Source organism: Neodiprion pinetum, chromosome 1, assembly GCF_021155775.2.
Source record: "Neodiprion pinetum isolate iyNeoPine1 chromosome 1, iyNeoPine1.2, whole genome shotgun sequence".
In the NCBI taxonomy this organism is placed as follows: domain Eukaryota; kingdom Metazoa; phylum Arthropoda; class Insecta; order Hymenoptera; family Diprionidae; genus Neodiprion; species Neodiprion pinetum.
The window spans coordinates 7,066,521-7,083,088 of NC_060232.1; the positions used below are offsets into that span (position 1 = coordinate 7,066,521).

General features: G+C 35.2%; 1 protein-coding gene across 19 annotated transcripts in view; it reads right to left on the reverse strand.

Moving 5' to 3' along the window:
• The window catches only part of dlg1 (discs large 1), a 390,478-nt gene that overhangs the window by 69,654 nt on the left and 304,256 nt on the right, over window positions 1-16,568 (reverse strand). For 15 of the 19 annotated variants that reach the window (XM_069135126.1, XM_069135127.1, XM_069135124.1 and 12 more), the window contains one exon: window positions 16,069-16,104. The exons of the other annotated variants lie outside the window; for them this stretch is intronic. In XM_069135126.1, the coding sequence (XP_068991227.1) occupies window positions 16,069-16,104 (36 nt within the window). The remainder of the gene's footprint in view (window positions 1-16,068; window positions 16,105-16,568) is intronic. 19 annotated transcript variants of the gene reach the window in all.

Here is a 16,568-nt window from a genome sequence, read left to right on the forward strand (position 1 = left end):
AGAAAGAAAGAAGGAACTTGCAGGCGACGACGGAACGCAAGAAGGAAACGACGCGGCGAGAGCTGAACTACCGCCAATATTACAATGGTGTATATAATACGGTTTCAAAGTCGAGAGAGTCTTCTTTTTATTTCCCCTTGCCCCCTCCGGCCCCCCGCGAGCATTTATATACAAGGCTAAAAGTAGATCATCATCCTCGATTACTTCACTGCTAAAAAAAATTAAATTAAATTAAAAAAAAAAAATATATATATACAATTTCTTTATCGTCCTACAAACGTATATTTTCTCTTCTTCCTTTCCTTTCTTTTATTACTTATATTCTTTTTCTAATTAGGATTCTTATTATTATTGTTGTTGTTGTTGTTTTTGTTGTTATTGTTATTATTATTGAGGTTATCGATTTTTACATTTTTTTTTTTTTTTTTTCACCGTGCAACAGAAAATCTATCTTTTATCTTCTTCGCACTTCACTAAAATTTACAAACGAAGATCTTTGCACGAACATTAATTGCACCATACATAATATATATATACAATGTGTATAATTCGCGCAACGACTGTACGAAACTTATCGTTGCTCGAATCGATAACGATTAATCCGAATGAATATACAGAGTTCAGTTTCGTTCGCAAGCTTCACTCTTATCCAAGTCCCTGAATGAACGACGCGCGTTGCTCAACGGTTTAACTTAATCGATCGAAGCACGTCCGGTTGTTCGGAAAATTGATAACAAGCTAAAATTACACTCGTGTATATTAATTCGTGCACTTGTGTCTTCTTTCCCTCTAATTTACACGTTCGTCGAAGCGAAATACGCCGGATCGTCGGGGGGGATTTGCTTTCTTTTTTTATTCCGTTCTTTTTTCTTCTTCTTTTCTCGCAGGAGACGTCGACGAGATTTGATCGGTTTAAGGGCGAGGTACCGCAGGCCACGAATCGACCACCAGACACAGCGGCAAACTGGTCGCAAGTTGCTCGGTAGCAGATCTCGCGGGTTCGCCAACGCCGGTCGAGTCACGGCTATTATAATATTAGACCGTCCAACGGCTATTTCGAACCAACTATGAAAATACATGGTTACATAGCCCTGCGAGGAAACACATACATCACGCCTATAGATAACCGAAGTAATGCCCACCTTAGGGGGGAACGACGAACTGACATCGACGAAAGGAAGATGCGAGATTCTCGTGCTGGAAGGGGAGGAGAGAGAGAGAGAAAAAAAAAAACAAGACCGAACGGAAAAAAATGAAGAAATGCAAAACAGCGGCAAAAGTTGACCATTATTCGTATACCAATTTAGCTACTTAATTAATCAATCACATATGATATTAAGAATAACTGCGATATCATTTTAAGGGATAAAATTTTAATTAAAAAATACTATCGTCGATCAGCCATCACATGTATAACATACTTTACGATCGGTTCGATCATCGTTTAGGTACCTATTCGTAAAGTAATTTACTGGACTCGATTGTCAGAATTGGAATGGACATTTTTTTACGAATATACTGTGCCTACTTTTTTCAGTCTGTAAATTTATGCATAGTATTGTAATCGTATATTTTTGAACAAGGTCGAAATAATTTCAGATCGCTACGTTTTTTTTTTTTTTTTTTTTTTTTATCAACGTAAGCGAAATAAAATAATATTAATGAGCAATTAAAAATTTTCAGCTAACTTTGATTCATTTGTTTTCGAGTCGATCGTTATTTGCCGACAATTATTATTTCAGGCTCATTTTTTTCTTCTTTGTTTTCAACGATATTTACATACACTTTATATCATACGTGTATGTATGGTATGTACCTACATTGAAGTTGAAAATCGTTACATACATTTTACATATATATAATATATATATATATATATATATATGTGTGTGTCCACAGCAAGTTGATGGCTATAAATAAGAAGCGTCAAGTGCTACACGTGTTTTTTCCTTTCATTTATAGAAACATAAAAAATTGTACGACACTTTGTTTTTTTTTGTTTTTCCTTATCCTTCCACATTTATTTCCAACTTTTTTTCATCGATCCCTAAGCACCGCCACGATTTTCTCCAAACATTTAAAATAAATGCCTCCTACATATTCTCTACAATATTTTTACGCATATTTGCATTCAGGGAAACGCCAACAAATATTGATAAAAAAAAAAAAAAAAAACGTTATAGCGTGCTATGGTAAATGCGTTTGATGCAACAATAACAACGAAATAACAAGGCAACCCCTTAATCGTTTGCAATTCGCTAAAGAGGGTGATAATGGAAAGAGGCGTGAGGCAAGAAAATGGCTGATATAGAGATCCGAGATTATATAGCCGAGCAAAATGGTTTGCGTTATAGCGGACGGTTTAAGACCTCGCGAGTCTATACTAAATATAGCGGGCATCCATCCAACGCTAAGCGTGCATGTATAACCCACGTATCTATATATTGTGTATATGTGTATATATATATATATATATACACACACATATATATACACACGCATATATATACACGCATACGTGACATAAGTCTGCGCATCCCGATGTATTATACAGTTTGGCGTATCATTGACAGCTATTACAAATTTCTTCCAAAAACGATAAAATGATGATTCGGTTGATTATAAAATTGTTATTACACACCGGCAAAAGTTCATAGATTCGATTATGCATTTAATACAGTTATCCATGCGGAAGAGAATAAGAGCACGAGTGCATTTAAAGTTGGCTAAAAATTTGGAAAATTTTGATAAAACAGACACGCGTGTTTTTCCTTCAAGTGTATATTTGTTCGAGTTTCGTCTTTTTTACTTTTCTCGAACTTCTTTCCTTCCGAATGATCGAATGTCGCAATCGAAAAAATTAATTTTAGAATTCCGAGCATTGGTGAGGCCTTTGAGTAAATAACTCGACACTTCTGTTATATTGCATTATACATTATATGTGTATGTGAAACTTACGAATATGTCAGAATGAGTAAATCTTTACGTATAAATGTGTGTATATGTAATTACGGTATAAAATAATTTATTTTTTTTTCTAGCACCCAGCAAAATTCGATAGAGCATCTCAAATAGAATATCTCATCCAAAAATATCAGCTCTTAACATTGATATTTAAAGGATACCGATTTTGTTCTTTCCAATTTCCATTTAAATAGCACGTATAGAAAATCGGGAAATTTATGAATGTTTTTTTTTCCGTAAACGGCTTGACCTACGAGCTATTTAAATACAGATTCATACAGAAAATTTCACGCTCTATGAAAAAGTGCCGAGATATAATTTTCCTAAATCTAATCGATTAAGAGATGTTCAAGACGATTAAATTTTTTTTGACGAATATCTCGTAATCGTTTTTATAGATCGTGAAATTTCCCAAAAAACTCTGTATCGAAGTAGTTCATAAGTCAAGCCGTTCGCGAGAAAAAAAAAATTCAAAAATTTCCCAATTTTCTTTACGTGTTATTTAAATAGAAATTGGAAAAAACAAAATCGGCACCTCTAAATAACAATATTAAGAACTTACGTTTGGATAAGACATTCTATTTGAGATGCTGTACCAAAAATTTAACGGGCATTTCAGAACAAAAAAAAAAATTTCTTTTGCACATCCTAATATAATATATGTATATGCAGGAAATGTCGTTGCTACGTCATCGCAATATATTGCTAAAATTATATATTTATGTACGCACATATTCGACACAATTTCTCCTATCCTTCTGACTTGTATATATAGATACATATATCCATATAATGTTACAACACACAGCACGTGCGTGTAAGATACATTTTATAAAATAGGTCATTCTTATTGTAATACATAGGAAGCGTACATGAAAGATATATTTTTTCGTATTATGTATATATATATATATATATATATATATATATAAATGCCGTGCGGATTATGAGTAATAACGATGAATTACTGTAAAATTAGAAGAATACTAAAAGTAGAACAAAACTGATGAAAAATTCGTAATAAGTACTTCAGAGTCTGCAAGACAATCGTATAGTATACCGTTTGTTACACACGTACGATACGTGTATGTATGTGTAATACATGTGCATATAAAACGACTCTACACCGTAATTCGAGTAATTTAAGCAATCCGCGTAATTCAAGCTAGATCTGCAGGCAGTAGTCACGTGACACCGATGAGTGTTTCTTACGTTTTTTCTTGATTCTACGCGTATAAAAAAAAAACATCGCAACAACAACACGAGCAACAAAAACAACAACAACAATAATAATAATAATAAGAAACGGCAAATCCGTTTAGAAATATACTGACAATTTTTATTTTTTTTTCTCTTTCGCGAAAATATTATCTCATCGTGTGCACTTCGTAAACCGTTCCGGAATTTCTCAAATATTTATTTTATTGGAATAAATAAGCCATCATATTTGTATACCGTACACGTATGACATTCTCTTTTATTCAATGCAGAATTACTCGTATCGCATGAGAAAACAAAAACAACGCAATAATATCCAAGGTAATAACGTTATATTATTAAATAATATTGTGTTATTTATTAATAACAATGTAACAAGGTCATATTATCGTAACCGTATGATTTTCCGTTATAATTTGCCTAGTTTTTTTTCATAACCCCGTTGAACGAATGAGTCCGAAAATAAATGGCAAAAGTAGAAATTTTGAAACAAGAATTCATTACAATGTAATAAGTGTAAAAAATACATTACAATTATACGAAAAAAAAAAAAAAATCCCTCCACGATTTCATTTTCTGTACAACGACAGATGTAACCACGTATCCGCGTTTTCCCCGATAATTAATTATTACGTATCACATAATACATGACATAATTACTGCTTGCTGCTGCATCAGCAACGGTCGGTGGGTAATTAATAAGTATATACATATATATATATATATATATATATAACGGCATAATGGATGCATTAATTCGTACTTATTGTTAGGTAGGATCGAGTTGGGATTCTTCAACAGCATCCGTTGCAGTTTGCCGCACGTCGCGGGTATTATACCGATGCAGTTTACGGAAATGCATTCCGTACATCATTTATAACCTGCTGCAAAACTACGGCTATTATTACGTTTCTATAAAGTTACGATAATAATTGATGACGCTACGTTTCGCGATTAGATATTATTACACATACACGCTGTACCTACTTGCGATACAAATCAATATTATACCTATAATGCAACCGCTGCTGCCGCTGATGCGTTTTATATTACACCTGCTTCTTGTATCGTCTATAAAAATTTTCTGATCTGTGTGAAAGTACAGTAATTAGCGTGAAAAAAAAAATGTTTCATTATTTTCAAACAGTCAGCAGCACCAGATATAATGAAAAGAAATATACATATTGTGTTTCAATTGTATAACAATAAACGATATTCGTCTTCGTTTACACGCATATTACGTATATCCAAGTAAATATATAACAACATCAACAGATCGATAACATCGTTGACTGTAATAGATAAGTCAAAAGAATAAATAAATAAACAAATTAAAAAAAAAAAAAATAAAAAAAAATATCCGCATAAACGGAATGTGTATTTTTTCAAACGACGCACGTTTATACCTACATACATCATAATGCAAATTCTTATCAACAGTATCGCCGAGCAACGAAACTGCGTGTGTTTTAGTTATTCGTTCCACCCGTGAACGCAGCGCAATGTCACACTTCGCGTCGCGTCACGCAACGAAAACGATTTCGCGATGGACGTATAAACATACATACATACATACGCGTATGCGTATAAATATGGAAGCATATAGTCCGACACGCGTAATACATAGTTAAAATCGAGAAACGCGAGAGGAGACGGTATGCAGAGCGTGGCGAGTCGTCGCGTCATCTCGTGTTACCTGCACCGTCCATCCCGTCTATTTGTAAGTCGTAGTTGAGACGAGATCTCAGACGAGTTTTCATGTTTTTTCTTTTTCCCCTTTGCTTTTTGCTTTTTTTTTTTTTCTTTCATGCACTCTCGTCCCACCCTTTTACGCAGTTCAGCCAGCCTCGTTACTTCGGTTCCCCAAGTCGGAAAATATTATACCTAGCATATGCATGTGTAGCATATATATACATGTGTATGTAAATACCGCTCGAGGGAGTTTGAGATTACACAGAAACGTATGGAATGATTTATAAAATACATATTGTAATACAAATGTATAGTATCAATTTTTCTTCAGCTATCTACGTTGCGCAAGAATTATTTTCTCATATCAATTCGATTGTGACAAATAACCGACGATAAATACAGATAATCGAACTGTCGGTGACATTAATAATTACAATTAATAATAATTCTTGTAGTAAAGATAATTTCGTTGAAATGTTTTGTTCTGTATGGAATTTTAGCGTATGCGAATATCACTTGAACGAATTAACGCTGCAATGCAACGTGTACGATATTTTCTACGCCCTTGTTTTATATTAATCTTTGGTAAAGGGTCGACGGCTTCTGAAGGGTGTTTTTGCGTATTTGTACAGGGTGCTGAAATTATACACATATAGGATGTCCCAATTTAAGAGGATGCGTTTCTGCGGTCCTGCATCATATAACTGGTGATGCTGTGAAGGACGGACCGATTTAAAAAAAAATGTAATCATACATTTTTGTTTCAACTCAAATATTCTTTAATCGTAAAGGTACAACTTTAGGACGAATTTTTTTTTCATACAGTGAATATTTCGCAAGATACGACAAGAAAATTAAATTCATCAAGACACGGGGAGTTTGAGCTTTCCGCGCCTCAAAATAAATGTATGATTCGATTTAAAAAAAATTCAAAAAAAAAATAAAAATAATAAAACTGGTCCATCCTCCGTAGCATCACCAGTTACGATGCGTAACGCGTCTTTTAAATTGGGACACCCTGTACATATGCATATATGGATATGTATGCGTTTGGGTATGCTTATTGTTAGGTACACACTACACAGTGTAGCAAAGGTGGAGGTGGTTTAATTTTCCTAATGCACTTTATGTCCCGTTTTACAAAGACCCCCATCCCTTCCACTTTCCTGCACTTCCTACTCGGACTGTTGTCGCCCGATGACTTTCTCGAAATACTTCTCAGTCGTTACTTAAACTTGCGAATACTATTAACACGCCGAAACTGTTATTCCATTAATCCGAACCGTGCTGATTTACAATTTACTTTGCAAGCCAACCTCCTTCCACTTATTTTTGTTGGTCATGCTTTTACTTCCTCCTCAATATCGCCTTTGTATTTTTATTTATTATAAAATATATATATACACACATATATATTGTAAATATGTAATTCGAACTATGTATTTAAGCATATGAACGCTTATTTCATATTATAGACTGCAGTCATGGGCACGACATTTTTTTTTATTGACGAAACAATATACGGTTATACGTATACACCCTTTATTAATATGATATAATGCATAATGCATAATGCATGCATGCGACTAAAGCAGGAGTTGCTCTCTAATGAGGTGCAGAAAATATCCTACACGTCGCATTGTAGTGGCAATTCATTCGCGTGAAATTCACTGACCAACGTATTCCGTGCGGATTTTCAACAAAATTGTCATTAACTGTATTATTAGCATTATTATTATTATTATTATTATTATTATCGTTATTAATATCGAGTAGAGAAAAAAAAAACGAATGAATAATAATAACACATCTCCAACTGATGAGGAAAAAATTTACGGTATGATATGATTAATTGTAAGATGCGCATGCATAGATATAATTTCGTTCCTGATGAACATATTTCATTCGGTTTATTTACACATTTCCTCCTCATCGTTTACCTACACCGACCATAAAGTAAACGAACAAGGCGCAGCGGTGTTTCAATCAATTTTGTATCGTTTGATCAATGAGGGGAGGAAAAATTGACGCTACAATTTTTCAACTCACAATCTGAATGAATTTGTCGAAAACAGAGCGAGGAAGGAAAACATTGTGAATGAAAGTGGAACAAGAATAAAACTTGCAGAGCAAAATTATATGAGATATAAGATATATGTATATATAATATATATATATACATACATGGAAGATGAAAACTACTTTAGGATAATTACGTGTTTTAGTCCGCCTGTGCAATTATAGCGCGAGTTGGAATGAACGCCGTCTGCGGAAGCGAAGGAAAAACAAAAATTTCAAACAAGAAAAAAAAACGAACGAAAAAAACGATATCCACTCTGAATCTAGGTGAGAGTTTTGAGTGATTGTTTTTGCAACTCAAGTATTTTCATAATGATGCACACATTCCTGATTTCAGTATTTATACATGAATTATATGACATTTGTTTTTCACATTTGTCTGAAATGCCCAATTCCTTTTATCCGCTTTGACGTGTTAGAACTTAAATACGATATTTTGAAGTTGTAATTTATGAACTAAAAACTACTCCAAACGAAGAAATGAATATATATTGTTTATACGGGGGTGGTTCAAAAAAAAAAAAAAAAATGATCTTACCCTTCTCCTTTTCCTCCAAATACATATTAATGCTCGATAGAAAAAAGATCCACCCAAAAGATGAGCTCTCATGCTCAATTCTAAAGGATCGCTCATTTTATATTCATTTCCCATTCATTTGACATGGAAAAATTTCACTTTTCACTAAAATTTTAAATATTCGTAAGATCATTTTTAAATTCATGCATAGATTTTTTATGCATTATTATTTATGGATTTCGGAAATTAGAATTTTCAGCAACGTGAAACAGAAACTAATGTTGCAAAAACAAACTTAATAATATTTATTCAATTTAAAATCGGGTTGTAGTTATGAAAATAGATGTGGAGTGGTAAAAATCGTGGGAAATTCTTGATGCGACGAATCCTGAGAAAATTCGCACAATAATATATTCATGTATCAATTACGTGTAATGCCAGCCGGGCTGCAGAAGCTGGGAGAAATTAAAATGAGAAAAAATCTCAAGTGTCTCAATCCCCGCAAATGCGTAGAAGCTTTAACGCTTTGAAAGGGATAAAGAAAATGGGAAGAGAAATGTAAGGGAAGAAATATGCCCCGTCCTGAATATTAATCTCACCTCCCACAAATATATTTATCATCATAAATCGAATGAAACCGGCGCCCCGCGCTTGTGAAAAAAGGCATACTTAATACTTCACTCAAGCAGCTCCGTTAGAACGCGGTAAAATGATAATAATCATCATTATCATCACGCCTAATCGTCGCCTAATTCTGAATTCTTATATTTACTATGACACGCAAAAAATAAAAGGAAGGAAAAATTATTATCGAGCGTATTATTCATTCGTGCATAAATAGGCTGATGTAGAGTATCAATAAAAAAGCTTTTACCACGAGGAAAAATTCTTAGCTGGGGATCCGAATAAACAGAAATGTATATATATATAGAACGATGATCCAAAGTAGTCGTTCATCTTGCATTATTTGTGTCACAGGCATAACGTACCGTCTATTCTAATCAAGGACCTGGACATAATGTTTCTGATCGCTTAATTCTGAAAGGATTTCTATATTGTATTTATTAAATAAATTGCAGGAAGGCTGGGCGATAATATCGCAACAAACGAAGGCGATGAAATTTGCGGAAAAAAGTAAACGAACTCACGTATAACACCAGATTCTACGTGTAGACTGAATTACGACCATTAATACCGATAAAAACGAAAAAAAAAAAAAGGTACCGACGACTCTTCATCGCGCAAATCAAATGGCGTAAAAATTTTAAGCGCGTTATACAAAAATGCAGCTATAACATAGACTTGTGAAAGAAAAATAGTTGTTTTAGCAGGGTATAAAGCGAGGAGAAGTAGAAGGGGAAGATAAGAGGGCCGGTTGGAAGTTTGCTCGACTTGGTTAAAGCTACATCATCTCGAGAAGCTTACACAGAACGCGGGGTGCGATTCAATAAATATTCATCAAAGTAGCAGGTCGGTCGTCTCCACCTCGCGAATATCCCCGAGCCGCAGTCTCTTTTCTCCTCACCGTAAAGAGGATCTTCTAGTTTGTTTTAACCCCCTTCCTTCCACGGTTAACGTCCACTCTCAACTGTGTTCACCGAAGGAATACCTCAACAACTTTTACGCCCCCCAGCTTGATGCAACATCGGGAGTTTTTCACTCTTGGAAAATTAATTAGCGAGTGATTGTGTACGTTACCAAAGTTTTCTTTCCTGTCTTTTTTTTTTTCTCCTCTTTATACGCGGTTTTCTAGAAATATCAAGTAATATTCAAATATATCCTCGCAGCGAAATTGAAAACGTGAAAAACATTATAAAGAACAAATTGCGCAGCGCAGTTTTTTATATTCGTCGTCGCTAAATTGATCGCAACTTTTGCTAAATCAGACGAATCCTACGTCACCCTCACGATATTAAAGATAGGCTTTGTTTTTTCTCCTCTTTTTTCGTGCAATAATTCAATGGCTGCAGCCGCCGAGAAGAGAATCGGATGAAATGGAAAATACGGGGAAAGATTCTTGGGGAGAAACCGGAGGGAATACGTGGCACGCATATTCTGTTCATATCGTTCCGTTCCATTTCGTTTCATCCTTTTAGCCAATTAAGCCGATACATAATTCAGGATTGAAATATGGGTCTATTTTAGACAGCCCTTTGCTTTTCTCTTCCTCTCTCTCATCCCGTTCTTCGGTACGTATATACAGATATATCTGTCCAATGAATTTATCTTAAATTACATTCACGGATGAATTGGAAAGTTCCTTAGTGAGAATCCAGTGAATCGTTGCAAACTGCAAGATTTCAAGAGAAAAATCATCCATTCGTCTTTCGAGACAAGATTTATGCATGGTAGAGAATGTTGAACAATTTTTTAAACAATATTTCCGCTTCATCTGTGTGCATTACACGCAAGTTTATGCCAAGAGATAGTAAAAGCGAATGTTTCAAACTGCACTGAGAAAAATTTCATTCGTTACGGTAACTAGAAGAATTCAGTACAACAGGTATCGTTAGAAAAACTGTTCGAACATTGTTGGAATAACGAAAAACGAGGTACGCGTAATCATTTTGCGCTATCGTCGATACTTTTTTGGTAATTGCAACGCAAAATCAGTTTGCGAGGTTTACTCTACTTTTTTAGTTAAACGAGGCTTTAACGTCAATTTATTGTTGTAAAAGCATTAAATTTTCGCGACAGTTACGTGAAAATATGGCAACAGTGCTCGTAATGAGAAAGAATAGAAACGGATACTAGACTTTACGGTAACAGCTAGAAAACTAATTTTCATTTTCTACCTGGAACTATATTTTTCGATTGTGGTAAAATCTGAAAATAGTTGCAGCTAAGTTTTTTTTTTGTTTTGCTTTCTTTTTCTTTTTTGTCATCTCTTTTTGAAGAGCTTCGCGCGTTCGTTCTAACCAGGAAAAAAAAAACAGGCGAACAGGCGAGAGGCGCGCGAATTCAGGAACGAACAGCGTTTCTATAAAGAGAATAAAATAGATTGCAGCGTACAGAATAGAAGAAGCGTTTTGCATGCAAATTTCTTGCACCGCGGAAAACGGGGCGGGGATAAATCGAGGTGGTAAAAGTTGGCGGATGTGTACCTTGTGTCAGACGCTTCGTCCTTCTTTTCATCCGCTCTTTACGAGACGCGGCGATATCACAGGATGCATGCGGGAAGGTACGAGAAGGTGAAGGAAAAACCATTTGGTTAGAGGAAACTTGGTATTGCATGAAACGCGATTACGGGATGAAGGGGCGTCAATTCGAGCAGCTAAAGAACACTTCCCCGTTATCTACCTACGAACACCATAACCGGCACCGTGATAGTTTCTGGTACAAGCGCATATGTGAGTATAATATCGGTGTGTTATATGCGGAATTGACTATTTTTAATATTAAATTAACTATTCCCTTGAACGGTTTACACATTGTAATATCGTGCAATGTTGATGTCGGAGATGCGTAAAGCCATGCGGTAAGTCAGAAAAACCTCAAAACGAAAATATCGTGAAACAGGGGTTTAGAATCTCAATGACTGAAGTGAGTGTCAAGTGCTGACGAATATTGTTGAAAATAAACTTGTACATACGAAAAAAAGAAATTAAAGAAGCGAGAATTTTTAACGAAATACTTGTTATTGGTTCAATAATTGGTAAACTGTCCAAGTTTAAATTCAAACATTTTTAAACTGGTCGGCGACAATTTTTCTCAAACAAAATTCCCTGATTTTTCCCGTCAAAAAATTCCAAATTCCCTAACGTTTTCCCACGAAACTTGGATAATGTTAGGAAACTTTTGTGATTAAAAGCTCGAAGAGTTGTGGACTTTGAATACATAAATCTGGATGTAAAAAACACATAGTATTGCTTCGTTTGACGCAAATAATTAGAAAATGAACAGTACCATTTTCGAAAGTTAGTTTTTTCAAAAAAGTACGTTTTTCCCTATGGTCCATTATAATTCCCTGACTTTTCCCGATAAACGACATTCCGTGACTATTCCCGGTTTTCCGGTCTGTCGTCACCCCTATAAAAAGCTTTTAGGAATATTTCGGAAAAGAATTTAATCAAGAAAAACAAAAAGTAGTATGTGAGCAGAATACTGAGCTTTTATTCTTGCAAATTCGTTGGATTCGTAGAGTTGTTTCTCCACATTGAGAGAAACATTGTCTCGACGTATGTAGGTAATTAAACTTGATTAACCTCCATTCACACATTGTTCAGCCTCTTCGTTTCATAATTCTTTCGTTAATACGTTGTTTTTAGTTTTTATCGGATTATACAGCCGACGCATTCTTCATAGAATCAAAGAAACACTCAGCACATTTTCCGTCGTTTTTGTAGCAGATATTCCTGCATAAATTCCCGACTGAACAATATTTCATGGCACTATTCAATAAGGTTGAAATTGGCAACGTTACTTTATCGATGCACGTTTATAAAAATCGTTACTTCTCAGCCTTAGGATCGTCTGAAATTCAGTCAGTAAAAAATAAAAAAGAAAGCATGCTCATACTTTGAAAAGCAAACTCCTTGAAAGTCGTTCTGAGATTGTACAACTATTTATGCCATCATGTTTCGTTACGTGAACGTTACTAACTTCAACATGGTACACCGTTCAATGAAGTGAGCTACAAGTAAACGAACAATTGTATCGGAACCGTTTGTTCATTTGAAATATATATCAGATTTTCGTTCGCTAATTGAAGCGTTCATTCGCTGCGTGCAAGGTTCTGCAGATGCGGTTTTCACCCTAAAACCCGTATTTACGCTCATCCCTCATCGATACCTTCTAATCAATTCGCAACACTGGATGTCGAAGCTTTTGTTTACTTTCGGCATTATGCCTATACATACCTATACATATATATATATGTATAATATATATGTATACACAAACGGCCGTAGATTAACGTCGTCCGGGTAATTAAAATCTTCCACGATGATTCCCTGTACGTATGATTCTAGATCAAATTTCAGGATGATAAATTCCTATCCGACTTATAATTAATTCTACAGCCATCGATTTTCCATGTGATTTTTACACCAATCGACATGTTTAATTATGTATTGACTACTTTACGACGGTCGAATTCCATCGCTTGTACTCAAGACACCAAAAACAAAAATTAACTTTCAATTTGAACGATCCAACCTTTCGCGAAATATTCGATAACGAACAAATAGTCGTCTGAATCGTTGCCAATTAAATTCTAGACATTCCATTGGTTACCGTGCAATCAATTCCGTGAACGATAATGCAAGTAGGTATAACGATAAAACCGCTTGCGTAAAAAATTTGCACAGCTGTATAAAAATTAGTGAATTATTAAAGAACGAAAGATCGTTGTATTTTCTTTATTCTCGCGATCGCTTTGGTATCCATTATACGTATACACGTATCTAATAAATTTAAAAGAAAAACACTGCAATGTATTAATAAAAATAAGTTACGGTAACTATTCTAAAATTCTCTGAGCGCGAATCTCGTTTGCGAAAACGGATTGTAAATTAATCGTCGAGATATTTTCGAGGCGTGACTTTCTAAACCAGGACGACAAAGGTTAACCATCGTCCCTTATAATCGCGCGTCTCTCAACAATATTACCTCCCGTCACTCGGTCCAGAATTTAAGAGTTGCGGTGGAGAGACTCGGATAATTCAGTTTCTAAATCTCGAATTAAGTTGCTCACCCTTGACCTGACCCAAGCTAATCACTCTGCGTTTCGACTCGCGTAATTGTCGTTGCTATCAGAATTCCATCGCCGCGTTTCACTTCACGATTAACCGATAAATTGTGACGGTGAACACGACGGTACCTCCTAGCCAATCTACAAATTCGTCAACCTAATCGTTGCAAGACAGACGTTTAATCCAAGAAATTATTTCGCTAATTTAGTCACGGAGTGAAATAATCGATATAGAAATTATGAAACGCAGATCGAAAGGAAGATGCGGTAACTGAAGTTCGTCAAGTTGAGCTTAATTAGAACAATTGCATTTTCGTAATACACTATATTATCAATTTCAAGCGAGGAAAATATGTGAACCGCACAAAAAGAAAAATTTTGGGCACAAAAGAAAAAACAGCAACAAATTGATTTTCGCATCACGTTTTACGAATCTATGGAAAATTTCAGGGATACTTGCAGAAGACGGTGTAAAATTTTGGATACCCAGACGAATAGAAAATTGACTCGACGACCCTCGCTCGGTTAAATTCCTCCTCGCGGTTGAATTGCTCTTCATCCTCGCTCAGCTGTCGAGATAGGAGAGAATCCTATTATACTCTAATGTCACTGTACGACATGATACAGCCGTTATCAATTATCGCTTCTCTTATCCCAGCGACCCTGTCAAATGGGGTACGACAATTTGTCTTTTCAATGCCGTATTGCATTGCCGGTCGTAATCTTGTTTACAATATTGTACATCTATAATATACCATTTCCAGCTGAAATTTGACCAAAGATATTCGCTTCGTCGAATGCGACAAACTTACTTGATTTTATTCAAAATATTATTGTCATATACTGAAATTTCTCGCCTGAATACTGTCTGAAATTTAAACAATGATTCGCGAGTATGAAAGAGATGCAACGTATAACGATTCAGAAATACATATTCTACAACAGTATGAATTTGTTACAACGCGTAGATCGATGATGAAAAAAAAGAAGACCTACGTGCGAGTAAATGATAAGAATTCCCATTATCGACTACTTAGATCTTCACAAAAAAGTTTCGCCTTTTACGACAAACTGCAGCCGCGGCAGCGGTAGAATGGAAAGCAGCGACCATAGATATTAGAACCGATAAGAGTTAATTCATTGGATAAAGTCTGGGTAATGAATTCGACGTGCGATAACGTTAAGAGGCCAAGTAACAAAGGTGGTCTTACTCTACATTGCAGCCTGGACCCTTTATTGCACGTTACGTATACGCCAGTAAGGAAAACCGACGTGTTGACTTTACGTAAACTATTCCAAATAAACGTTGAAATCGTGAAAACTTGGAGAATCGATGATCGTAGTACGAAAAAGGGGAAGGGGTTGAAGTTCCGAGTTTGAAAAGTTCCGAAATCGCCTAATTCAGAATTTATTCGTGGCGAAACTTGAATTAAAGAAATCAAACTTTGACGAAACAACAAAGCTTCGAATGGTCGGAAAGCCGACGGCAAAAAGTTCCGAAGTACAAGATTCCGAAAATTCAAGTTACGATAGAGAAAAATTCAGAAAAATGAAGTTTCGATAGAGTATAATTCCGAAAATTAAAATGGACGTATAATTTTCTATGATAAATTAAAAAATGATATTGTTGATATATAATATTATACATCTGTAATATCAACACACGCACACATGCAATGCACTTTCACGATCATTCGTTTCATGCGTCGACGTTCAGAGAACAACCGAATGGATAAGTGTGAATAAAAATGAGTGCAACTACAACAAGGAATTGACATTTTTAAACCCATATCAAGTCAACAATAAACAATAATCGTTATCATCTCGTGCTCCACTTCAGAGCATAATGCAGAACATCTATACTGGCCTGCTACGAATCAGGGGTTTAGACTTATATTTTACTTACGTGTCTCGTGTCACCGGCTAGTAACGGAGTATGTGCCTGTAACAACGAACGAGCGTTCCAATCGATTAGAGCAATTGAAAACAGATGCGCTATTGATATATGTATGATCGGTAAGAAGAGAGAAAAAAAATAAAATAAAATAAAAATAAATCAGCAAAGGCGTTCGAAGAGAAACACTCGTTCATTTCTTCGTTTTATATATTGTGCGAAACGGTTGAATGGAAACAAAAGTGATTGTTCAGGATTTGCACAACGCGTCTGTTACATCGTGTTTTAAATTTACGTTCAATTTTCGAATTCTACTCTTCCTTCCCGCACATTAGGAAAGAATAATCGAATCGCCGTGTATTTTACAATCAGACTGAAAAGTGAATTATCATCGTCGATTATAAGTGGATTCACAGTTTTTTCAGTCATTGTATTGATATCTATCGATATCGCACAGCTACATACCTATATATAACTCAAATACTAAATATACAGTAAAATGAAAAAATAAA